General features: G+C 46.2%; 1 protein-coding gene across 3 annotated transcripts in view; it reads left to right on the plus strand.

The window, feature by feature from the left end:
- Window positions 1–26,602, plus strand: part of Tead4 (TEA domain transcription factor 4) — a 67,539-nt gene that overhangs the window by 15,904 nt on the left and 25,033 nt on the right. The window contains exon 2 of one of the 3 annotated variants that reach the window (XM_076854031.1): window positions 5,851–5,941. Coding sequence is in view for 2 of the 3 variants with exons in the window: in XM_076854030.1 (XP_076710145.1) it covers window positions 12,767–12,880 (114 nt within the window). In the remaining variant the exon portion in view is untranslated. Of the gene's footprint in view, window positions 1–5,850; window positions 5,942–12,680; window positions 12,881–26,602 lie in introns of those variants that run through there. The other 2 variants (XM_076854030.1, XM_076854029.1) reach the window with 2 other exon arrangements.

A 26,602-nucleotide genomic window follows, 5' to 3' on the forward strand; every position in this document is an offset into this window, starting at 1 on the left:
AAATATTTTAATAAAAATTGGCCATTTCCAAGAAACACCCACTGCATGCCCAGCAATAAAAGAGAACCATAACAAAATAGAAAATTTACCATATGGCTATGATTTAAAGAAAAAAAATTGCAGACACTAAACACATCAGCAAAGTCCAATATTAAAGTTGCATTCCTTCTTATGGGCTATGATTAAGAATCTGATTAGATATCAAAATAAAACTTAATACAAATGCTTAACTATTTAGGTCAAACGACCTCTACAAAAGTATCTGTCCTCCAAAGCATTCCAGTTTGAGACTCAGTTTTAGAATAAGGCATAACAAATATTAACAAAAGACATACAAGGTGATAAAAAGAGGAACTCTACAATTCCCCACATACTCTGAACCTAATAAAACAAATCTAATTTTTTTTTATTATTTTTCTTTAAACAACTGCCAAGATTGGAACCAAAGATAAATAGAAGGCACAACAGTTTTTGCTCTGGTTGTTATTTGGTTGGGGGGATTTTTTTTTTTCTTTCTTTTTTTTTTTTTTTTTTAAACAAATACAATGAAACATGAAAAAACTCTACTTCAAAAGAATCTAACAGTTCAAGAAAAGCCTATTAATTGCATTCTAGACATTTATCTATCTCACGATTTAAATTTCAATAAAAACAGTAGGTTTTAGAATAATTTTGTGATCACATATCAAAAGAAAAAAGTTCTATTAACACTGTTATTCAGTTTTTAACCACATCAGGGAGAATCAAATGTTAAACTTTCCAATGGCAATTTGGAATGTTGTTAAGTTCTTTATATTTCCTGGAGATTCGTGCTCTATCTGATGTGTGTGTGGCAAAAATGTATTTCAAAATGTAGGCTGTCTGTTCACCTCATTGATTTTTTTTTTTTTTTTTCTGGAAAGAAGCTTTTTATTTTGAATCCATCCCATTTATTGATTCTTGATTTTATTTCTTGTGCTTTAGGAGTCTTGTTAAGGAAATTTGGGCCTAATCCAATATAATGAAGATTTGGGCCTGCTTTTTCTTCTTTTAGGCATAAGATCTCTGGTCTAATTCTTTTTTTATAATATTTTTTTTAGTTGTAGATGGACTCAATACCTTTATTTATTTATTTTTAAAAGTCATGATAATCCAGGCATGATGGCCCACACCTGTAATCCCAGTAGTTTGGGAGACTGAGTGAGTACAAAGCCAGCCTCAACAAAAATGAGGTGCTAAGCAACTGTCTCTAAATAAAATACAAAATAGGGCTGGGGATGTGGCTCAATGTTTGAGTGCCAAAGTTCAATCCCTGGTATCAAAAAAAGAAAATAGTTATGCTAAAATATTTATATTATATATCAGGCATGGTGATGCAGGCCTATAATCCCACCAACTCTGGAGACAGAGGCCAGCCTCAGCAACTTAGTAAGACCCTGTCTCAAAACTGAAAGGACTGGGAATGAATGCAGCTCAAGGGTAGAAAGTTCCCAGGTTCCCAGGTTCAATTCCCAGTACCACTGGCACGTGAGCGTGCACACACATACACACACAGTTATTTTTAGGTGTATAGTTCAGTGGCATTAAGTACATTCACAATGTCATGCAACTGTCACCACCATCCAACTCTAGAACTTTTACATTCTCCCAAAGAGAAACTCTGTACCTATTAAATAACTTACCATTTCCCCTCTGAACACTATTTTTTCTTCTGTATCAATTTGACTATTCTAAATGCTTCATATAAGTGGAATCATACATTATTATTTTTGTCTTTTTGTGTTATTTACTTAGCATAATGTTTTCAAGGTTCATCTAGTTGGAGCGTGTCAGAATAATTCTCAGGCTGAGTAGTACCCCTCACATTTTGTCTATCCATTCATCTGTCGATGAGACTGTTCCTACATTTTTACTATCTTGGTACCTTTTGACATTTCTCTCTTCACCAGATGTGGTATTCTCGGGCCCTGGAGTCCAGCATCATTTTGATCCCCACTCCCACTCGTATCCCAAGATGTTTACTTGTTCGGGTTTCCCATGTTACCCTCCCTAGGTATAGCTGATTCTTGTTATTCATGGTAGTTATGGCCTATAAAGTTGCTGTGGACACTGAATTAGCAAATATTGCACCATGGCTCCTAGTAGAAGTTAGGGTTAGGTTCCCATAAATCTCTGGTCTCAAGATTCTTGTCAACTGATTAATTTATAAACTTTTTATATGCTTCTGTTTTAAGATACCTTATTTAATATATATTGTTGATTACAAACCCCACTATTATGTATAATTATAAAGCACCAATAAAAAAAAGAAGCAAGGAGCCCAGCACCGTGGCACACGCCTATAATCTTAGCTACTCGTGAGGGTAAGGCTGAGGTAGGAGAATCACTTGGGCAACTTACTGAGACCTTGTCTTAAATTAAAGCAAAAGGGCTGGGAATGTAGCTCAGTGGCAAAACACCCCTGGTTTTAATCCTCAGCACTGCAAAAAAAAAAAAAAAAATCTGTGATGCATTTATTATGTTATAGTCATTATGCATTATAAATTTTAGTCAAATACTATCTTATGGAATAAATAGTCATTTCTCCTAAATGTTGGGGGGAAATGAAGCTTAAAAAATGTGTGCCCAGGGTCCATTTTGAAGAGTGAAATCAACCAAAAGGGGGCTGGGGTTGTGGCTCAGTGGTAGAGCACTTGCCTGGCACATGTAAGGCACTGGGTTCAATTCCTCAGCACCACATAAAAATAAGTAAAGCAATTTAGTAAAATAAAAGTATCTTTGATTTAAAAAAAAATTAACCAAAAACCTACAAGGTTGAAAAACACAGCAGTCAACAGACCACTTTATTTATTTTTTAAAACATATATATTTTTAAAGTATCTATTTTGTTTATTTATTTTTATGTTTTATGCTGAGGATTTTTATTTTTATTTTTATGCTGAGGGTCGAACCCAGTGCCCTACATGTGCAAGCCACTAAGCCACAACCACAGCCCAGCAGAGCACTTTGAAAAGGACAGTTGGATATAGTATAGGAACTGAGACAAGAAGGCAGAATGCAGCCTTATTTAACCTTAGCCTGGAGGCAGCTTGGCATGTAGACTGCTCAGCGCTCAGCGCATGCCGCATCTGAGTGACCACCGAGGCAGGAGTAGTGTTGGCCCTCTCTATGCACAGGTTCCACACCTGTGGGTTCAGTCAGCCCCAAATCAAAACTATTGAGGGCAAGATTATCTGTACTGAGCATATACAGACACTCCCCCTTATCTGTGATACAATATAACAGCTATTTACATAGACTTACATTGTGTTATCACAGGTCCTCTAGAGATGACTTAAGTATCTAGGAGAATGTGCTAGATTATAAGCAAATAAATACTGCCATTTTATTTTTATTTTTATTTTTTTAAATTAATTTTTATTGTAGGTTGTTCAAAACATTACATAGTTCTTGATATATCATATTTCACACTTTGATTCAAGTGGGATATGAGCTCCCATTTTTATCCCATATACAGATTGCAGAATCACATCAGTTGCAGAACCATTGATTTACATATTGCCATTCTGGTGTCTGTTGTATTCTGCTGCCTTTCCTATAATACTGCCATTTTATAGAAGGTTGAGTGTCATGTGTTTGGGCAAACTCTGGGGTCTTCCATACTAAAAAGACTGTATTGATTGGGGTTTTTTTTTGAGACAGGGTCTCCCTAAATTGCTTAGGGACTCCCTAAGTTGCTGAGACTGGCTTTGAACTTGAAATCCTCCTGCCTCAGCCTCCTGATATAAATATATATTATATATACATACATACATACACACACACACACACACACACACACACACACACACACACACACATATATATATATATTTATTTATTTATTTATTTATTTATTTTTTTTTTGTATGAGGGATTAAACTCAGGGCCACTCAACCACTGAGCCACATCTCCAGCCCTATGTTGTATTTTATTTAGAAACAGGGTCTCGCTGAGTTGCTAAGCATCTCGTTGTTGCTGAAGCTGACTTTGAACTCATGATCCTCCTGCCTCAGCCTCCCAAGCCTCTGGGATTACAGGCATGTGCCACTGTGCCTGGCAGCTGTATTGATTTTGATGTTACAGATTTTCACAAGTAAAATTTGCAAATATGGAACCTCGGAAGATTCTGTGATTAGTGAGCATTGGCTGCACTTGATCTTCCTGGTTACTTTGAATTCCTTCACCCTGGACAGAAGAAGGGCATTGAGGCTAGGCACAGGGACACATGCCTGTGAGCCCTGGCCACTCGGGAAATTGAGACCAGCCTGGGCAACACAGACCCTGTCCCCAAAATAAAACATGAAGAAGGACACTGAGGGCAGAGTCACGTCTCTTTTAACCATGTACCCAATACCTGGCAGATATGTTCATACCCAGTTCTGAATGAGGGTTCCGAAGACAGAGCATTGAAGTGCTCCGGGTGAGGTGTTTGAGAAGGGGTTTCTTGGGCTGGGGAAGCTGCTCCCCTCTTCCCTGGATCGATCCTCTCTTCCGTCATTGAGAAGCATCCACTTGATGTCACAGTGGTTATAATTGTGAAGCAGAAAAGTGCAGGGAGATTATTTCCAGTTCTACTTTCAACTAGTCTGGTGGTCTTTTTGCTTGTCCCTTTCCCTCTTGGGGCCTTAGTCTCCTCACCTGTAACTTGGATGCTAACTCCAGGTCTCTGAAGTTCTTTCCCTACACAAGCAGGGGCAATCCTGCATCTTCCTTTGCCAGAGGCCGTGGAAGCATTGGGGTTCTTGCCGAGAAACAGGCTAGGAAGGCTTGCATGCACAGAGGAACTTCTCTAACTCCCCTGAACCATTCAGTCCAAGGTCTGGTACCCTTCCCTGTTACTCTTCACATCTAACTTGAATAACTCATGCTGCAGAGTCAGACCATTTCCCTTTCCAGTTGTCTATAAAGCTGTTGGCAAAGTAGGTAAAAGATGCACAGTGGTGGGCAAGAGAAAGCTTGCTGTGGACAGGCTGCAGATCCAGCCCCTGAGCCTTGCCACCTACTAGCTTTGGCATTTGGGCAAAGCATTTTAGCTCAAGGAGCCTCAGCATTTCTTTGGTGAGATGGGATGTACCAGCTACTGTAAGGGATGTGGGAGGAGTAGAGAAGTAGTCAAGTGCCCAGCCCAGTGCCTGGCACAGAGTGAGCACCCAGACCTGTACCTCCTAGTGTAAACACTCTAGTAGTTCTTGTTTTTGCATGATTGGGGATTGAACCCAAGGGTGCTTAACCACTGAGCCACATCCCCAGTCCTATTTTGTATTTTATTTAGAGACAGGGTCTCACTGAGTGGGTTGGGACCTTGCTAAGTTGCTGAGATTGGCTTTGAACTCACTATCCTCCTGCTTCACCCTCCCAAGCTGCTGGGATTACAGGCATGCACCACTGCACCTGGCTTGCAGCAGGATACTTTCATGGTGTGGGACAGTGGCAGTGAGCTGCTGCTCCACTCAGGCACATGGTCACAAGGGTGAACAACACATACCGTATACTATACTATGTTGCCAGCATATGTTTGGATACAGGTGTTCCATATATTTACTGAAATAATTAACACTTTATTATACAGAAGCTTTGCATGAGATGGTTTTGCCCAGCCATCAATTGACATTGAGTATTCTGAGCATATTTGGGGTGGGTGAGGCTATGCTAAGGTGTTGAGTGCTTTATTTATTTATTTATTCATTTATTTATTTATGGTGGTATTAGGGATTGAACTTTGCGTTCTCTGCCACTGAGCTACACCCCTATCCCTTTTTATTTTATATTTACTTATTTATGCACATCACCCAATTTTATTCCCTAGCCATTTTTATTTTTTATTTTGAGACAGGGTTTCATGAAGTTGCCAAGGCTGGCCTCCAACTGGCGATCCTTCTGCCTCAGCCTCTGAAGCATCTGGGATTACAGGCAAACACAGGTGAGATCTCTTCACAAGACTAATACTGTGAGTGGCTCAGGGTGGGACTTAGAGATCGCTTATGGTCCTGGGTGGCTGTTAAAAGGTGAGTGCCTGAGCTGGACCCTCGGGGAGAGGACTTCAGGTCTGAGGTCTGTTTTGTTTGGTTGGTTGTTTTATAGTGCTGCGAATGGAACCCAGGGGCTCTCGCTTGCCAGGCGAAGGCTCTGCCCCTCAACTACATCCTCAACTCCTTGATGTCTGCTGTGGCTACTTTCTTGGGGCTTTCTCTGCACCCCCCTGAGCTTTGGCTTCTTTGTGTATGTCCTGGGGATCGTGATTCCTTTGCTGTCTTGAAAGCATTTCTGGAAGAGCATATTCTGGTTCTTAGGAAGATTATAATGAAAGTCCATACGTTCCAGCATCCGTGGGCCCTGGGATGAAGCAGCATGTTGTCTGGGCCTGGGTTGCCCGGCAGGCCATCTGGTGGCTTTGGGTGGGGCTAGGGGCAGAACTGGAGGCCTCTAGACCGGTCTCTGAGAGCCAAGTGGGGATTATTTTTACTCCTCTGTTTGTGGCACATGGCCTGGGCTCAGCGATGCCATCTGTTCTCTCCCTCTCCAGCTCACCCCGCAGGCCCTTGAGGGTCACTGGAGTGCTTGGGGGGGGGAAGGAGTGGGATCCTCTCTGGCTGGTGTTGGCTTGCCCCGGTTATACTGGCCACAGGGCAGGGCTACGTGGGAGGTTTGCCTGGTGAAGAAGCAGCTGCCAACCTGGGCTGTGGGCTGTGAGGGTGGGACAGGCCAGCCAGTCATGGTGGTGGACCAGGAGTGGCAGGGCCTTGCAGGGCCAGGAGCGACTCCATTTCAGTCATGAATCCCGTGGCTCAGGGCCTTGGGTGACTTGCTGCCCTGCTTTCCCTGGGACAGGCCCAATCTTGGGGACACAGGTCCTCAGAAAACCTCCCTTGTGGGGCAGACTCAGGCATGAGCAGCCTCTGGTTTCCCCAGGTCTGCTGCTCCACAGGGCCCATCTTCTGGGGTGAAGAAAAGGATTCTGAGAAGGTACAGGTCCCAGAAACCACAGCCTCGGCTCTCAAAGGATATCGCATTGGATCAGGGCCTGGGCTGCCCTTCCTTCCCTCTCTGCTGATACCCGGCCACGCAGCACCCTCACCCAACTCAGAGTCTACATCTGTGCCATGTCAGGCTCCAGAAGAAAATCCAGGCCAAAGCCAGGACTAATGAGGACTTAGGTATTGATAGTATGGATTAATTAATATTGGGTCTTCATCTTAGGTGATAGGGGTTTAAGGGATCTTTCTGCTTAGGCTTTAGATGTGCCACTTGACATATTATGTGTACTTTAATAATAATGTTGATGACAGTAAACAGCCCTCAGCTTTGACTCATGTCAAGCCCTGTCTGTACTAGACATCTCACCTTATTGACCATCATCTCTCCATAGTGGATCAGTTTCCCCAGACTCCTGGGAAAAGCCACCTGTGAATATCTGGAAGGTGTGTTCAGAGATGCCAAGGGGTTGGGGTTGGTCTGGGTGGGTGTGCAAAGCACACATGGCCTGCCCAGGGAGGAACTCAGACCCAGTTTTACAGATGAGCAGGCCGAGGCCAGAGAGATTAAGTGATTTGCCCACTGTTTGCTATAGAACTGGAACCAACACCAGCCCCCAGCCCCTTGGTTCTCAGTCATCACACTTCCATTTTGTAAGTCTCCAAAATAAATCCCCAAAGGATTTATATATAATTCAATCTCTGATGTGCCCAAAACTGGATATTTGCTGAGGTTTTTTTTTGGTACTAGGGATTGAACTCGGGGGCACTCCCACTGAGCCACATCCCCAGCCCTATTTTGTATTTTATTTAGAGACAGGGTCTTGCTGAATGACTTAGCACGTCACTATTGCTGAGGCTGGCTTTGAACTTGCGATCCTCCTGTCTCAGCCTCCTAAGCCACAGGGGTTGTAAGGCTGTGCTACTGCATCCAGTGAGATATTTTTGTTTCTTAAACTAAGCAGAGTGGGTCATTCTCCCTGCAGATAAATCATTCTACAAAGAGCCCTTAGCAAACATCCATTCATTTGTTCACTCTTTACTCACCAGCACCGTGTGGTGGGCCGAGGACTTAGTGGGATGAAGACTGATCTGTGTCCTGGTGTTAAAATATGGTGAAAAGGAGACCGATAATTACTGGGAGGTAGAAACTCATGTCTGGAAGTTGGGGCTGTTGAAAGTTTGGAGAGGGCACCTAATCCATGGGGCTGGAGTCCTCTGACTCTGTGGTGCTTTGGCTGGACCTTAAGGATGAGAAGCAGTTGGTTAGGTGAAGAGGAATGGGGAGGAAAGTCACAGGCAGCACACCCATCAGGAATAGGAAAAGAACAGTCAGGTCTAGTGGTGCTTGCCTGCAGTCCCAGCTACTCCATAGGCCAAAGTAGGAATCCCAAGTTTCTCAACCTGGGTAATTTAGTGAGACCTTGTCTCAAAATAATTTTTTTAAAAAGGACTGTGGATATAGCTCTATATCCCCAGAGCTATATCCCCAGCTCTAGGACTGGGGATATAGCTCTATATCCCTAGAGCTATATCCCCAGCTCTAGAACTGGGGATATAGCTCTAGAGCACTTGCCTAGTGTGTTTCATCCCTAGCACCCATCACAAAAGCGGGGCAAAAGTGAAGAATTGTTGAGCATGTTAGGGGTGACTTGGATGGTGGAGTTTGGGGCTTTTAAATGGGTGCAGAGGGAGTACAGTGTCCAACAGGTAGGTGGAAGGTTTGGCAGGAGAGCAATTATCATCTGATGAAGGGTGCTACTGCTCTTGCAGTTATTCTATTGCCGAATGTAATTTGTAAAGTTGTCTCAGGAAAGACTTTTTTCAAAGTAGTCCTGACATGGTCTGCCATCTGCTTGCAAGAGTAATTGTAGAAGATATTTAAAATAATAATAATTATTAATACAGCTGCATTTAAAAAGGGGGAAATCCCATCAAGAGGTGTGTGGTTATCTTGGAAAAGCCACTGAAAGATTTTAGTAAGTGGATGAATCACGGGATCACTGCTGTGACTTGGGTGGAAGGATGATGTAGTCTGAAGGCATCCAGGTGTGCATGGATGGAAGCTTGCATTTGGGCTGTTGCACAGAGAAGGAGGTTCAGGAGATAAATTTAAGACACAGAAAGATAGGATGCTGTCGTGGATAAATGGATATGGGAAAGAAGATCCAAGTAGACTTCTAGATTTCAGGCCTTTGGGTGGGCTGTGGTTCATCTCCTGAGACAGAGGAGAGGAGCAGGAAGAGAATTCAGGGGAAAGCTGAAAATCTGGTTTTTGAACATCATGAGCTTGAGGAGCTTTGGGGATAATCTGATTAGAGATGCTTGGTGGGCAGTTGCTACATAGGCCTACACCCTCCAGGTAAGATAGGCAGATTTGGTAATCAGAAATACATGGTTGGGCATGATGGTTAGACCTCAGCCCCAGCAACTTGGGTGGCTGAGGCAGAAAGATCTCTTGAGCCCAGGAGTTTAGGGCCAGCCTGAGCAATACAGCGAGACCCCATTTTAGAAACTAAAACCCAAAACAAGTACAGGAGAAGTGGAAGCCATAGATGGACATCCCCCAGGGAGTCTGTGTAAAGTTAAAAAGGAGTGGTCAGGCCAGAACCCCAAGGATGATATTTAAGGAATGAGTCTTGCCAAATAGAAAGCCCAGGGGAAGAAAGAGAGAGTGAACCAGTGACAGAGGACCGGAGAATCATCTCAACAGCTCTTCCATATACCGTGAGAATGTTACATTTTGTGGAAAAATTGTGGGGATTTAATTACAATTTCATTGAATTTATGGTTTTTTGAGAAGTTTAGCATCTTTATTATATTGTTTTCCATCCATGAACACAGTTTCTTCCTTTATTTATTTAGATATTTTTTTGTCTGTTGAAACAATTGCAGTTTTCTCTATAAAAGGTCTCACCTTTTGTTATATCACTGGATACCTGTGGCTTTGTTTTCTAAGTGGAACAATTTTTTAAAAAAATTATGTTTTCTCTTTTTTTTTTTTTTTTTTTTTGTACTGGGGATTGAACTCAGGGGCACTCAATCACTGAGCCCCAGCCCTATTTTGTATTTAATTTAGAGACAGGGTCTCACTAGTTGCTAAGCGCCTCGCCATTGCTAAGGCTGGCTTTGAACTCACAATCCTCCTGCCTCAGCCTCCTGAGCTGCTGGGATTACAGGCATGCACCACCATACCTGGCTGCATTCTTGATCTTGTTAACCTTAAAGGAAGTATTTCTAATGTTTCTTCATATCTCACCCCCACCACCCCACCCCATACTAGGAATTGAACCCAGGGGCGCTTAACTACTGAGCCACATCCCCAGCCTGTTTTTATATTTTATTTAGAGACAGGTCTCACTGCATTGCTCAGTGCTTCACTAAGTTGCTGAGGCTGGCTTTGAACTCAATCCTCCTGCCTCAGCCTCCTGAACTGCTGGGATTATAGGTGTGTGGCACATACCTGGCTAGTGTTTCATCTTTTAGTGTGATATTTCTTGTGTAGGTTTTTGAAAGATAACTTTGATCAGAATAAGGAAGCTCTCTTTTGTTTCTTGCAGAGTTTTTATTGTGACTAGGTCTTGAATTTTATCAACTGTATCTTCTGAACTTGTACTTCACAAACATGCTTCCTCCCACCACCCCACCACCCCCCACCCATTGCATAGCCAAGTTAAATTAATCATTATCATTTTTTATTGTTTTTGTTTTTTCCAAACCCAGTGCCTTACACATGCTAAGCAAGTACTCTACCACTGAGCTACAAACCTAGCCCCTTTTATTGTTTTTACAATGTGGGTCTGTAGTAGTAAATTCTCCTCATCGTTGGTCTAAAAAAGTCTTAATTTAACTTTTGTTCTTGCATTATGTTTTTGTTGGGTTTTAAATTTTAGGCTGGTGGCTCTTTTCTCCGAATAATTTGGGGATTCTAGCATTAGAGAATTCTGCGGTCTGTTTAATAGTCCTTCCTGAACTGGGGCGTGGCTCTGCAGCAGAGCACCTGCTTAGCTTGCTGGAGGCCCTTGGATTGGGTCCCCAGCTCAGGGCTGGGAAGGAGGGGAGATCCTTTCTTTGTAGAAAATCTCTCCTTTGCAGCTCGGGGTGCTTTTAAGATCTTCTCTTTGGGTTTGGTATTCTATAGTGTCCCTATGTGTTTATTTAAATGTATTCTGGTTAAGACTCAGTATGGTTCCTGAATTGGAGGAGTCGTGTCTTTCGTTAATCCTGGAAAACTTGTTTTTAAATTTATCTTTTAAAATGTTGCTCTGCTTCACTTCATATATTCTCTCTTTCTGGAATTCTTTTATGCAGTGCTGGGGTGGAGTCCAGGGCCTCCTGCACACTAGGCGTGCACTCTTCCACTGAGCCGCACCACTGGTCCTCCCTGTTAACTATTTTTTAACTGTACAATTCAGTAGCGTGAAGCATATTCAAGATATTGTACAACAGGTATCCAAAACCTTTTCTTCTAGTGAAACTGAACCTCTATTGAATAACAACTCAATTTCTCCCTCCCACCAGTCCCAGGCTACTACATTCTACTTTCCATTTCTCATATAAGTAGAACCATACAGGTTTTTTAATTTTTGTAGTTGTGTATGGACAGAATGCCTTTATTTTGTTGCTTTTTATGCTGTGCTAAGGATCAACCCAGTGCCTCACATGTGCTAGGCTAGCACTTTGCCACTGAGCTACAGCCCCAGTCCAGAACCATACAGTTTTGTTTTCTTGGTGACTGACTTATTTCACTTTGCACATTATCCTCAAGGTTCATCCATGTTGGAACAGAATTTTCTTTTTTTTTTTTTCTTTTTCCTGTATGGGTGTATTGAACCCAAGAGTGTTCTACCACTGAACTATATCCCCAGCCATTTTTATATGATTTTTTATGTTGAAACAGGTGTCCTTAAATTGCTAACTCTGGCTTTGAACTTGTAATCCTCCTGCCTCAGTCTCCCAAAGGATTATAGGTGTATGGTACTATGCCCAGCTAGAATTTTTTTTTTTTAAAGTTGGATAATATTCCATTGTGCGAATATGGGTTTTGTGTATCCATTCATCCAGGGATGAACATTTGGACTTTTTCCATCTTTTGACTGTAGTGAATTATGTTACTACAAACATGAAAATATCTCTTTGAGACCCTGCTTTCAGGTGTTTTGGATATATACTGAGAAGTGGAATTACTGGATTACACGGTTGGTTTGTTTTTGTGTATGGTGTGGGGATGAACACAGGGCCTCACCCATGCTAGGTGAGTGCTCCACCACTGAGCTATATACCTCAGTCCTTGCTTGAATTTTTTTAGGAACCAGAATACAGTTTTGCACAGTATTTTGCATCCTTTCTCCCAGGTTGATTTAATGTCAGACCCTGGCATTTGGTCCTTGTCTCCTACTTCTCAGCCTGGGCCCTCAGCCATGATAAGAGGTCACGCTCATTTGACAGGTGGGGAGCTGAGGTCTGCAGAGGGGAAATGACCTCTCTGAGACTCCTGCTCTTCTGACTCTTACAGACCTTTTACTTTGCCTCCTAAATAACTGGGGGCTGGAGTAGTCCCTGGGATGTCTGGTGTCCCGTGGTCCATAGGGTTCTTCCCCTTTTCACCTGGACCATGGTTCCTGCCCCAACAGGTCCAGCGGGCGCTCCTCCAAGCGGAGCCTTGGAGGGCAACGCCGGCACCATTACCTCCAACGAGTGGAGCTCTCCTAACTCCCCTGAGGGGAGCAGTGTCTCTGGAGGCAGTCAGGCACTGGACAAGCCCATCGACAACGATGCAGAGGGCGTGTGGAGCCCCGACATTGAGCAGAGCTTCCAGGAAGCTCTGGCCATCTACCCACCCTGCGGTCGGCGCAAAATCATCCTGTCAGATGAGGGCAAGATGTACGGTAAGGAGCCTCCTGGGGTGGGCAGCAGGCCCCTGGACTCATGGTCCAATCCTGGAAATACAGCCAAAGCAGGGGGAATGGACACAATACTTTGGGGTTCCCTCTGAATGACCTCTTAGGGCTTCTGCCAGGTGGGCACTGCTTTCTTCTCTCCTCGGTTCCCCAAGAGTGGGGGCTTCAGAGAAGCCTGGGAGTGGTCTTGAGGGTGGGGCCCTGGGGGTAAGATGCTGTAATAGTGGAAAACTTGGGAAAGGTTTCTTTGATTGGGTGGAACATCTTGGCAGAGAAAAAGGAAATCCTGTGAGGCATCCCCCAGGCAAATGTCGATCTCTAGGCTACCCACCTTGGCGTCAGTGGGGGACTGGGTTGAGGGCACAGCTCAGTGGTAGAGCACTTGCCCCACTCACACGAGGCCCTGGGCTCCATCCCAGCACTGCAAAGCAATACATAACAACAACAAAAAAACCAAATTGAGTCAGGTACCAAAGTTCTGGGTGAACATAAATTTTGGGGGGATATTATTCAACACTGTTCAGTTGACTAAATTCAAATCTGGCTTGCTACTGGCATGGGGAGTAGTCGGGCTCAGTCCCTTCACATACAACCTTCACCTAAAAACTTTCTTAGGAGGCCAGAATGATTCCTTCTCTCTTGCTTGTTGGGAGAGCAAGGTCCTTTTGAGGTAGACCCCAGGTCTACTCCTCAGACACTGGTTAAAACTTCTCTCTCCTTGCTTGTCAAATTGCTGGATTCCCAGAATCTCTGTTACTTCTGGGTTGCTGCCCCTACACTGCTCCTGCTCTGACAGGGGGATTCCTGGAGGACACAGCTGATGCCTATGGAGCACCTGTGGGGTGCCAGGTGTGCTTTACCTAGGGTATCTCCTGTTAGCTGGTGACGAAGCAGCCCCTGGGACACTGGGCTCTTTGGAGAATGGGATGACTTCATCATGAGCTAAGTGTGCAGGTGAGAGGCCAAGTGGTGTGCTGGGGAAGGCCAGTTGTTCAGCTGGACAGCTTCTTGGTGCCTAGTCAGGGAGCCAGTACACTTTACAGGGTCTGTCTGTGTGCTTCAGAAGGACAGATGGTCTGCTACACAAGTGTGTAGAGGGTATTCATTGGAGGGCATGACCTGAGAGTGCTGCTGGGACCTGGGAAGGCCCTGTGGAGGTGCCAGGGCATAATAGAACCAGTATACTAAAAATTAGTTTAAGTGCCACTGTGGTCCAGGGCCTTAAACTGCTTCCTGTCCTTTTTTTTTTTTTTTGGGTGGTAAAATGTATATAATACAAAATTGACCATTTTAACTATTAGAATCTTTAAATTTACAATTTAGTGGTATTCAGTACACTCAAACTTTTTTTTGTACTGAGAACTAAACCCAGGGGTGCTTAACCTCTGAGCCACATCTGCAGCCCTTTTTACATTTTTTACTTTGAGACAGGGTCTCACTAAATGGCTGAGGGTCTTGCTAGGTTGCTGAAGCTGGCTTCAAACGTAGGATCCTCCTGTCTCAGCCTCCTGAGCCACTGGGATTTCAGGTGTGCACCACCACATTGGCTAGACTTTTGGGTTTATTTCATTGTTTGTTTTGGTACCAGGGATCGAACCAGGGACACTCAACCACTGAGCCACATCCCAACCCTTTTTATTTTTTATTTTGAGACAGGGTCTTACTAAGTTGCTTATGGCTTTACCAAGTTGCTGAAGCTGGCTTTGAACTTATGATCTTCCTGCCTCAGCCTCTTGAACCACTGGGATTACAGGGGTGTGACACCATACTCAGCCACTCAGACTTAAAATATATAATATGTGTGTGTGTGTGTGTGTGTGTGTGTGTGTGTGAGAGAGAGAGAGAGAGTTTCCCGAGGCCCTCTGTATAATATTATATTTTATTTTTAGATGGACCTTTATTTTATTTATTTGTGTGCGGTGCTGAGAATCAAACCCAGTGCCTCACAATGCTAGGCAAGCACTCTACCATGAGCTACAGTCCCAGCCCTTCACTTAGACTTTTGTTACAATGATTACCACCATCTATTGCCAGAAAATTTTCATTATGCTAAACTGAAACTCTTTCCTCCTTGAATAATAATTCCTCATTCTTGTGTTGAACCCCAGCACCTGGCAACTACCATTCTACTTTGTATGCGTTTGACTGCTCCAAGGACTCATATAATGGACACGTGTAATGATGGTCCTTTTGTGACCGACTACTTAACACAATGTTTTCAAGCCTTACTTGTGTTATAACATGGATCATAATAATTTCCTGTGGAAATTATTTTTTTGGAGGGAGCAGTACTTGGTTTTGAACCCAAGGCCTCATGCATGCTGGGCAAGTACTTTGCCACTGAGCTATATATTTGTTTTATTTTGAGACAGGGTCTCACTGAGTTGCCCAAGTTGGCCTCAAATTTACCATCCTCCTGCCTCAGCCTCTTGAGGAGCTGAGATTATAGGCATACTACTGTGCCCAGTTTCTTTCCTTTTTAAGGCCAAGATTCCTTTGTGTGTATGTATATATCATATTTTGTTTATCCATTCACCTGCCAACGCACATTTGGGTAGATGCTTAGTTTAATTTAGTTGTCATAATACTTCATATATATATGTATATTGGGCTTAAGAGACTTTATTTGGAGTCGCCAGACCATTGTGCTTGCCTGGCTTTGGGGAGGGCACACTGTAGATTTCTGGCAGGCCTTGGGTTGAAATTCTCTTTGGTAAGAGCAAAACCATTGAGTAGGGAAGTGGTATGAAGATGGTGTTTGGTCAACTTTCTGGCCATGATGGTGTCCCCCTATGTGGCTGTCCTTTTTCTGTGCTGACAGGAGGTATGCAGGATGGGGACCACACAGAGGGCCTCAAAGAAGGGAGGGGAGAGTGGTAGAGGACTAGTGCCTCTTAATAAGACTCAGGAGCTCCTGGTGGTCCTGGGTCTCCTTTATCTCTTGGACCTCTGCTTGCAGATTCAGAAGTGGTTGCGCAGGGAAGCCAAGAGTTTCCCGAGGCCCTCTGACGGTGGACGGAGAGTAAGGCTTGCAGCCGGCGCTCCTGCCCCCCAGCTCGTGCTCCAGCCTCACCCTGAATGGCCTCTCTGCTCCCCTCCCTGCCCTGCCTCGGCTTGGCCCTGGCTCAGGTGGGTCAGGCTCTGGGCAGGGGGACCAGAGGCTGTGCACCGTGTCCGATGACTCACCTGGCCTGTGTGAGTAGAGATACTGGCTTAGCTGCATCTCTTCTTACCAGCCCTGGGGGCCCAGCCAACATGGAACCAGGAGAGGTGATGGAGGGCCACTCTGCGGGGCTGGCCAGTGCAGCTGGGAGGTATAGATAGCTCTGAGCTCATCCCAGTGTGTGGGCTGGGCCCCTCAGGAGGTGGAGCAGGAAAGTCACGCTGCCCAGCTGACTCAGACTTCACTCCTCGCCATTCTGCTCCCATCCTCTGATCTTCCCTCAGGGGAGTGGCTCTGTCCATCATGCGTCCCCCAGCCACATCCTGAGCCTCCAGTCAGCTACCAGCATCACCAAGATCCCTATCTTTATACTCCCACCACTTTTTGCCTATCCAGGGGGCTAACCCAGAGGGGCACCTGGTGGGCCTAAGGCAGGCAGGCAGGCAGGCAGGATGGCATGCTGAGAGCAGGATTGTAGACCTGGGGACCTGGCCTCAGCTCTTTGAGGACAGGGATTAGACCTGCTCCCAGCCCAGGCCATAGCACACCCAGAGCAGCACCCGCTTGCCAGGGCCAGGCAGACATGCAGATGACATGCAAAGCAACACCACGGATTAACACCTGTTATTTCTGAGCCCAGTCTCCCACGCTCGTTGGCCCTGCCCCCCACCCTTCTTGAGCACCTCTCACCTCTCTTGGGCTTGCTCCCAGGCCTGGGGTGCCAGCCTCCTGCTCACAGCTGCCTTCATTTTTGCCCTGTCACTGTGTAACCCTCGCCCTGGCACTGCTAATGCTGGTCACTCTGACCTCCTTTGGCAGGCTCTCTGCTGGCCCCTGGGTGTAGGGAGTGGAGAAAAGAAGAAGGCAGAGCAACTTTTTCCCCAGCTGCCTGCATCTCCCCATTGCCCTCTGTCTGCCCACAGCTTGGTGATGGCCTTAGGTGGTCACCCGCCATTTTTGGAGGGTCAGAACCAACTCTGAGTCGTTAGGGTTGCCCCCATGCCTTCATCTTCCTGGAGGTGGCTTTTGTATCCCCACTTCTTTGTCCCTCTTTCTCTTTCTGCTTTTCCTCTTCTGTGTCTCAGGCTTCCTGTCCCGTTATCAGTCATTCAGTTCTTTTTTTTTGGTACCAAGGATGGAACCCAGGAGCACTTAACCAGAGAGCCTCCTCATCCCTTTTTAAATATATTTATTTGGAAATAAAAGTCCCACTGAGTTGCTTAGTGCCTTGCTAAGTTGCTGAGGCTGCCTTTGAATTCATGATCCTCCTGTCTCAGCCTCCTGAGCTGCTGGGATTACAGGCGTGAGCCACTGTGCTGGCTGTCATTCAGTTCTTTTGAAACATCCACCTGGAGGGGCTGAGGGCTTGGCGGTTTTTTCTCTCTGATTGCAGGGTTTACTGAGAAAGACAGGTGAGATGTCTTTGGGAAGTGAACCACCCAGGCAGGCACTTAGGTGGTAGGTAACCAGGAAACTGGAAGGCTGGGTTATCTTGGTTTTCTGGAAGGAAATGGAGCCTGAGCCGGTTGGAGAGGTGTGGCAGCTCTAGGGCAAAGGGAGAGTGTATGTAACACTGGCCCCCAGGCAGGACTTTGCATACATAGTAGCTTTGGGGGACCCAAGTGGAGGATCTGAACAAAGCGCTATCATGACAGACTATCCTAGGGGAAGGGACCCCTAATTGCATGGATGAGACCCAGAGTAATAAGAAGCAGAACTGGAAATGGACACTGGCAGTCAGGGCTACAATCAATTTAGGGCTCTTTTAGGGGATGGGACGGAGGTCAGGAAGCTTCACCCCTGCTTGGATTCTTGCCCTTTGCTTTGTCCCCTGTGGGTTTCCAGCTCCTCTCATGCTTCACTTATGGCCCGCCACCCTGACTGTCTGCCTGCCCCATGTCTGGTGTGATCTTATGCAAGTTATTTTACCTTTCTGAGCTTCCCTTAACCCATTTGTAAAGTGGGGATAATGACACTGCTAGCTTTGTGGGGAAGGTTTTTTATGGTGGGAAAATAGACATTACATAAAGTTAGTTATTTGTGTTTAATGGCATTAAGTACATTCACTTTTTTTCTTTCTTTTTGGTGGTGCTGGGGATGAACCCAGGGCCCTGCTCATGCTAGGCACGTGCTCTATTCTCCCTGGCTTCCTGCCCCTGATAACATCTATTTTTTACTTTCTGTCTCTATGAATCTGCCTATTTTAGGTATCTCATAAAGATGGAGTCATTTGACCTTTTCTTTTTCTTTTTTTTTTTTGGTGCTGGGGCTGGAACCCAGGGCTTTATCATGCTGACAAACATGCCCGGACACTGAGCTACACCCTCAGCTTTTTCTTTTTCACTTTTCTTTTTTTTTTTTTAATTTCAAAAGAGGTCTTGCTAAGTTGCCCAGACTGGTCTTGAACTTGCAGTCCTCCTGCCTCAGCCTCCTGACTACTTACTATCTTGGATCACAGCATGTGTCCACACGCCCAGCTATGTTTAACTTTGAAGAACCGCTGGCTGTTTTTCATAGTGGCTGCACTATTTTATGTTCCTACCAGCAGTCCTCAAGGGTTCTGAATTCCCCACATCTTCACCAACACTTACTCCTTTCCTGCTTTCTGATCGCAGCCATCTTTGTGGATGTAAAGTGGTATCTCCTGATTTTTATTGGAATTGCCCAATGATCAGTAATGTTGAGCATCTTTCCACGTGCTTACTGGAATAAGACACTGCTTTTTAGTATTACCATGGTGATGAGAGCGCATCGCAGGTACCAAAGATGCACAGCAGGGAGTGTGGAGCTGAGTGGACCATGTTCTTTGCTCTCATGGTACTCACAGTTTCAGGAGGGCTATGATGAGGACTCACACGGCTTTAGCCAAGGCCAGGAGGAAGGTACAGGCCCATCTACCTGCGTGGAGGCAGGAGTAGGTACGCCCACTTAGGTAGAGATTAGGGCAGGCTTCCGGGGGCCATGGCCTTGAAGGCTGGCTAGGATTTCACCAGAAGCCTCCGAGCTCTCCAGGAACGATGGTGGCAACAACTCAGATGTAAGGCCAGTCACTGCCTTCTGAGACTACAGTCAGAGCTGCTCCTCCACAAACAACCTCGTCCTCTAGCCCCAGTTAATCCATGGACAGAGAGGCTCCCCAGGGCCGTTGGGTCTAGGGCGGATGTAGAGCTGAGGCCCAGCCTCTTCTCCCTAGGCCCAACCTAGGACAGAAGGCTTGGAGAAATGGCTCACTTCCCTGAGAGGCCTCTGGTGAACAGAAGGTCCATACAGGTATTTGTGTCCCCTGGTTAGGAAGGCTCATGCCTTCAGATTCTCAGCCCTTTTGCATTTTGAAAGCCAATAACATTAATTATAATGGGGGTCTGAACAGCAGCATTCATTATAACAGGACCCTATGGGCAGGCGTGGGGCCTGTAATCCCAGCAACTTGGGAGACTGAGGCAGGAGGACTGCCAAGTTTAAAACCAGCTTTGGCAATTTATAGAGAGATCCTTGGCAACTTAGCAAGACTCTGTCTAAAAAAAATAAAAAGGTCTGGAGATGTGGCTCAGTGGTAGAGCATCCCTAGGTCCAATCCCCAGTACTAATTAAAAGAAAGAAGGAAAGAAAGAAAAGGAAAGATAAAAGGAAAAAAAAAAAAAAACACCAAAAAACCCCAGGACCTTATGAACAATATGAACAAAACCACATGACTACTAGCCTGCTAAGTGGCAGGTGCTGCTTGCCTGGTGCCATCTAATGCTTCCAAGATCAGACGAGATCGGGCACGTTCAGGGTGGTATGGCCGTAGATGCCAGCTAATGCTATGGCTTTGAGGGAAGGCTGGTGTGGACAAAGGGGAATCGGCATATGGGGAATGAGATGCACAAGTGACCTATCTTAGGCAGGGTTTTGCCAGTGGAGTAACAGTTTTAGTGGGAAGATGTGTCTGAGGAAAGGATTGCACTGACTGCTAGGGCATGTGTGAGGCAGGGTGTGGGCTTAGCAGACAGCGGTGGTGATTCTGTGTGAACACTGGGACTGTTCCACTCTTCAGCCTATGCCAGCCACTGCTCCCCTTCCTCCATGGGCAGCCCTCACCCCTAGTGGGGTGGGGCCTTGGATCTGAGCTATGTGCATTGGGGGCCGTTGGACACATGTCCCCTGACAGATGGGCCCACTGTCTGGTGGGGGCGTTGTTCCCAGCTCCACCCAGACCCTCTTTTGGGTTGGCCAAGGCCACCTGCCACATTGCAATGCCCAGCTGCCCTCCCCCAGGGTCCAGGCCAGTCTTGTGCTTCCCTTGCCTGTGATCTCAAATCCTGAAGGGGAGAAGGCAGTAAGTGGCAGAGGGGACAAGCACAGAGGTCTCTTCTTCTCCCAAACACTCAGCTGGATTTCCTATAAGTTTCTTACTGCCATGGCTCCTCTTCCTGGCTGTGCTGTACTTCAGGGGTCTCCCTCTGGGCCCACACTCCCTCCTCTTTCCCCCCTGCCCCTGAATCTGTGGCTTTCCAGTGTCTGCATCATCCAGAGCTTCTGCCAGCTCTGGGTACCACTGTCCATAAGAAAGTGAAAACTAGGGCAGGTTCTCACACCAGTTCTCCCTCCAGGTCCCAGGTGGAAGCAGGGGACCGAGGACCAACTCCATGCAGAGACCCAGTGAATCTGGGGGTCCCCCTAGAGGTGGGGAGCAAGAAGAAACTCAGTTGGAGCCAGGGAGGCCTCCACGGAAAGAGCATCAATTGTGTAATAATAGTCACAAGGCACTGGGGACAGCCTTAGAAGACACAGGGTCTCATGGTGCCATGTGGCTATGAATAAACCATTTCTCTTTGGGCTTCAGTTTCTTCTTCTTCAGGTTACACAGGACCTCTGGGATCACCTAATGTAGCCCCTAATTCTAAGAGATGGATTCCAATTCCATGTTCAATAGAATTAATGTGTGTGACAATTAAGAAATAGGCTCTGGGGGCTGAGGTGTGGCTCAGTTGATAGAGTGCTTATCTGGCATGCATGAGGTCCTGTGTTTGATCTATAGCACTGAACCAAAAAAAAAAACAAAAAAAAACCATATATATATATATATATATATGTTCTGTCACCAGACTGCATGGATTTGAATCTTAGAATCTCAGAAACTTGTTGGCCTTTGACCTTAAAAACTCCCCGCCCCCAACCCCAGTACTGAGGTTGGAACCCAGGGCCTGTGTCTGCTAGGCAAGTACCCTGCCACTGAGCTACATCCCCAGCCCTTTTTTTGTTGTTGTTTATTTTTGGTCCTGGGGTTTGAACCCAGGGATGCTGAGCTATATCCCCAGCCCTTTATTTGTAGATTTTATTTTGAGACAGGGTCTTGTTCATTTGCTGAGGGCCTCATTGAGTTGCTGAGGCCAGCCTTGAACTTGCAGTCCTCTTGCCTCAGCCTCCCCAGTTGCTGGAATTACAGGTGCAAACAAGTTGTTAAGGAAATTGAAAGCCTGCTTCCCTCAATTTCCTTATCTGTACCATGGAAACACTAGTACCAGCCTCACAGGACAGATGTGAGGACTGAAGGGGAATGCAAACAAAACTGTGACCATATACATATCTGTATTGTGTGGATATTTGTACCAATGAGGTGTGCAGTATCTGGCTTGGGTAGGCGTCATTATGGTAATGTTACAAGAGGCGAAGGAAGAGACGGCAGCAGTTCCTCTTATGTGTAAACCTGGATTAGATGGCAGGTGGCCTGCAGGCAGTAGGATGGCCTGGATGACCTCTGGAGGACCCTTGGTGTCAGGAAGGAAGCTGTGTGGTTCCTCTTGGCTCAGCACACCCACAGACAGTCAGCATCTACCCTGGGCATTGGCAGCTGCTGGCATTAGCCCTGACCAATGGAAGGAGGCAGGATGACATGGTGGTCTGAGATGAGCCATAAGGGAGAGAGGGGACTGAAGCTCCAGAGACAACGAGGGGAAGAGACAAACTAGAAGACACAAAGCTAGTGGAATGAGTAGGCATAGGACAGGTGCCATATGATCTTCCTTAGATGTGGAATCTACAACAACCAGACTCACCGGAGAGGAGAACCAAGAACAGGAGATGTTGTCAAAGAACACAAAGTATACTTAGATTAGGTATATAATAATGTATTATATATCTAATTAGGTATATAATACATTACTATTAACTAGTCAAACTACTGTGCAATAGACTCAGACCTTACTGAGTCCATTGCACAGTAGGATGACTAGTTAGTAATAATGTATTATAAGCTGGGTGTGGTGGCCATACCTATAATCCCAGAGACTTGGAGGCTGAGGCAGGAGGATTGCAAGTTTGAGGCCAGCCTTGGCAATTTAGCAAGACCTTATCTAAAAATAAAATGTTAAATGGGCTGGGGGTGTAGCTCAGTGGTGAAAGACCTCAGGGCTCAATCCTCAGTACCACAAAAAAGAACATTTTTCAAAATCCCTTGCTTCTCTCCTTTCCTCTACTGAAGATCACATCCAGGGCCTTTCACAGGAGTGTGCCATTGAGCTACATCCCCAGTACCATGAGAATAGATTTCAAATGTTTTCACCATGAAAAATGAGATTTGAAATGATGTTTAGATTAATTAGATTGATTTAGTCGTTCCACATTTTAGACATATATAATCACTTTGTACCCCATAAATATAGACAGTTAAGAAAAAAATTGAGAGACCATTTAAACCCCTTGGGTTTGACTCAAACCCACAGCTGGCCTCTTGCCTAGGGCTAAGATGGCCTTTCTGGCAGGAGAGTCCCCCAGCACTACAGGGCAGGGATAGGCTCCTGGCCCACGAGGCTGAGTGTCCCATGTTGCCTGGAATGAGGGTCTTGGCCAGTGGCAGGTAGGGCCTCCCAGGACTGCTTCTGTGTGCCGGGGAACAAGCCCCCTTGCCTTAGGGGTCAGGCCTGCCCGGTCTGTGAAAGGCACAGCCATTAACTGAGCATCCTCTTTGCGCCAGGTAGGGCCATAAGCAAGTGGCCTTGCCAAGAGTCAGCTGGGCAGTCAGAGATGCATTGGTGGGTGGTCGGGATAGGACTTTCTGGTTTCAGTTTTCTTTTTCTTTCTTTCTTTCTTTCTTTTTTTTTTCCCCTTAATTAACTGTATTTCTTTTTTTCCGTGTGTGTGTGTGTGTGTGTGTGTGTGTGTGTGTGTGTGTTTTGCTAGGGATTGAACCCAGGGTCTGGTGCATGCAAGGCAAGCTCTCTACCAACTGAGCTATATCCCCAGCCCCTGGTTTCAGTTTACTTACATGGCACATAGGTATAGTTGCTATCTGCTGTAGGGAGGGGGCGGGTTTACCATGAAGAGTATGAGGCTTATGCTGCAGGACTTCCTATTTGTATGAGCCCCTTCCATGTCCCTAAACTGAATTTTAGTTTTGTCAGATGTGTGTAACTGTGAAGCTATTACCGCCATCATGATAGTGAACACAGCCATCGCTCCCAGATGTGGTTTTTTTTTTTTTTTGTGGTGCTGAGGACCCAACCCAGGGCCTCACATATGCTGGGCCAGTGCATCCCCAACTAAGAGTTTTTAATCAATTTGATTTCTCATTCTTTTTTTCAAAGAGAGCCTCCTAATTTTTAAATGCCTTGGGCCCTGAAACTTCTGCATTTGTTCATGTATAGAAAAATTCAAAGCCAGTTGTAGTGGTGCACACCTGTAATCCCAGCAATTTGGGAGGCTGAAACAGGACGATCACAAGTTTGAGGCCAGTCTCATGACTTAGCAAGACCCTAAGCAACTTAGGCCCTGTTGCAAAATAAAAAAGAGCTAGGGAGGTGGCTCAGTGGTAGAGTGCCCCTGGGTTCAATTGCACCACCCCCAAAATGCGCTGCAGAGGAAAGTGCAGACAACAGGAAGTGCTAGGGTGAAGTGGGAGGGTGATTGGGCACTCAGTGACATGATCAGGGAAGACTTCCTGAGACACGGCATCTGGTGGCATTTGAGCCACGAGGCCCTGACAGACCCTAGCAGAGACTCGAAGATGGTGAGCTGTATTGGTTTCCTTGACTGAATATTCCCCTGAAGGAGGAACAGGAAGTGCAAAGGCCTCACAAGTTCCCAGAACAGCAAGGAGGTCAGGGTGGTGGGGCGGATGGCATTAGAGAGATGCCTGAGCTGCACAGAGTGGGGATAAATCCTGAAGGGGCTTTCAGGCCATCGCAAGGACTTTCACACTTTTACTTTTTTTTTTTTTTTTTAATCTTGCCCAGCTGGCCTCCAGCTTCGGGGCCCACACTCTTTCTGCTGCAGCCTCCCTAGTAGCTGGGACTGCAGGTGCACACTACTGCACCTGGTAGGTCTTGGCCACTTTTAATCAGAGGGAGATGGAAGCCAGGGAGCTGTTTGGAGGGTGTGGTTAAAAACATTTTTGGGGGGGAGGGGTACCAGGATTAAACCCAGGGGTGCTTAATCACAGAGTCCCATCCCCAGCCCTTTTTATATATTTTTTTATATTTAATTTTTAGTTGTAGATGGGCACAATATTGTATTTTATGTGGTGGTGAGGATCGAACCCAGTGCCTCACATGTGTGAGGCAAGCACTCTGCCACTGAACTACAACCCAGCCCTTATATATATTTTTTTTAAAAAAAATATTTATTTATTTATTTTTTTAGTTTTTGGCGGACACAACATCTTTGTATGTGGTGCTGAGGATCGAACCCGGGCCGCACGCATGCCAGGCGTGTGCTACCGCTTGAGCCACATCCCCAGCCCCCCAGCCCTTATATTTTATTTTGAGACAGGGTCTTGCTAAGTTACTTCGGGCCTCACTGAGTTGCTGAGACTGATTTTAAACTTGTCTTCCTGCCTCACTCCGTGAGCCACCAGGGTTACAGGCATGCACCAGTCTGGCAGCTTTTGAATTTTAATTGAATCACTGCAGCTAATGTGTTGAGAACAGACTGGGAGTGTGGAATCCAGGTGGAGAGAGATTTTCATTGTCCGGGCCAGACAGACAGCGTGGTAGCTTGGACCATGGTAGCTGTGGTGATGAGCAGCAGCCCAGTTCTGTTTGAAGGGAGAGCCATGGCAAACTCATGTCATTTATTCACTCAGGCACTCAGTAGGTGCCAGTTGTTGGAGATGCAGACTTGAATGAGGGTGTGGGCTCTTCCTCTGAGGCGCTGAGAGTGTAATTAGCAGAGATAGCTGCTCACTGTGTGCAAGGTGTGGGCCAAAGGAGTAGCACAAGAACTGTCCCCTAGATATTCTCCCAAGTACCCCCTACCATCCCCATCTCTCCAGCTCTCCCACCACCCATCTGAGGCTCTCCCACTCCTCAGCACCTCGTCCCACAGTGCTGCAGTCAGCCTGTGGGTGTGCAGAAGCCCTCTCCTTGCCTCTGGACTGGTCTCTGATTTGCCTATTTATTTAGACAAAGAACATGTTCATTTTACAGAGAAGGAGGCAAAGCCACAGAGTGTTCTCATTGTCCAGAGTTAAGGTCTGTTTCCTAAGTCTGTAGAAATTTGGTTGGTTGAATCTGGAGGAAAAAAACCTTAAAGAAACTAGATTTAAAGAAGAGAAGGCTGGGTGAAGGTCCTCGGAGGGAGCTGACCTGTCAGGGTCTCAGTTCCTTCTTGGAGTTGTGGGCTCCGGCCAAGCTCCCACCTTCCAGGCTTGTGGTCCTTTTTCAGTGACCCAGTGGTAATGAATTAGACCTTATATTTCATAGCTGCAGCCTGAGTGCCTCTAGTTAGACATGGAGCAGAACTGTGGGACATTCATTGGACTGACAGAGGTTCCTGTGGAACCTTTCCCTGAGAAGCTTTGAGAAGAGACATCTTGCTGGACTCATGGTTTTAGGTGCAGAGCAGCTCATGGGCCGTGTCTCCTTGAGTCTGAGCCTGAGCCCTTCCTCTCTCCTTTGGACACAGACAAGCCAGTTCTCCTAGCCAGCAAGTCTTTCTGGCAGACAGGACCTCTTGAGGGTGGCCTCTTAATTCAGGCTTGGCAGTGGGGAAAGGTCAGCTGGGGGGCCAGTTTGGTCTTGGCCAGGCTCTCTGGTTACAACCCAGGTGGCAGACAGCCTGCTCGGCTCACGTCCCCCTTTATCAGCAGCTTCCTCGTGGGCTACTCTAGCCTCAGCAGCACAGTGCAGGCTGGAGCTATGCCCTCTGGCCCCAGAGCTGGAGCTAGGAGGCAATGGACAGATCCCCAACCCCAGACCTCTCGCCCTCCTTCTCCCTCACCATCTTCTTCTGTGTGGTCTAATCCTACCCAGTGGTCATGGTCCAAAGCAGAGAGGCCCTACCACCCAGCAGCCTGAACAGATCCTCGTCCTCTGAACACACCTCTGTCTCTAGCAAGCACTCAAGCCATGTGTGAGCACATGCCCCCCATAACTAGGTGGGGAACTCATTGGGGGGACATCTTCATGAGCTCATTTAGGGTAATAGAAGACTTGGAGGGCTTCTGTAGTTGGCCAGGGTCCTGCAGATACAGCGTCACCTCCAGGCCACCAGGCCTTGGGAGCGTTCAGTGCTGCCTGTTGACTGGCCTAAGTCAGAACCAGGGCTGGAGGTGGGTTGGCTGGATTTGT

The sequence above is a fragment of the Callospermophilus lateralis genome, chromosome 4 (assembly GCF_048772815.1).
Source record: "Callospermophilus lateralis isolate mCalLat2 chromosome 4, mCalLat2.hap1, whole genome shotgun sequence".
In the NCBI taxonomy this organism is placed as follows: Eukaryota; Metazoa; Chordata; class Mammalia; order Rodentia; family Sciuridae; genus Callospermophilus; species Callospermophilus lateralis.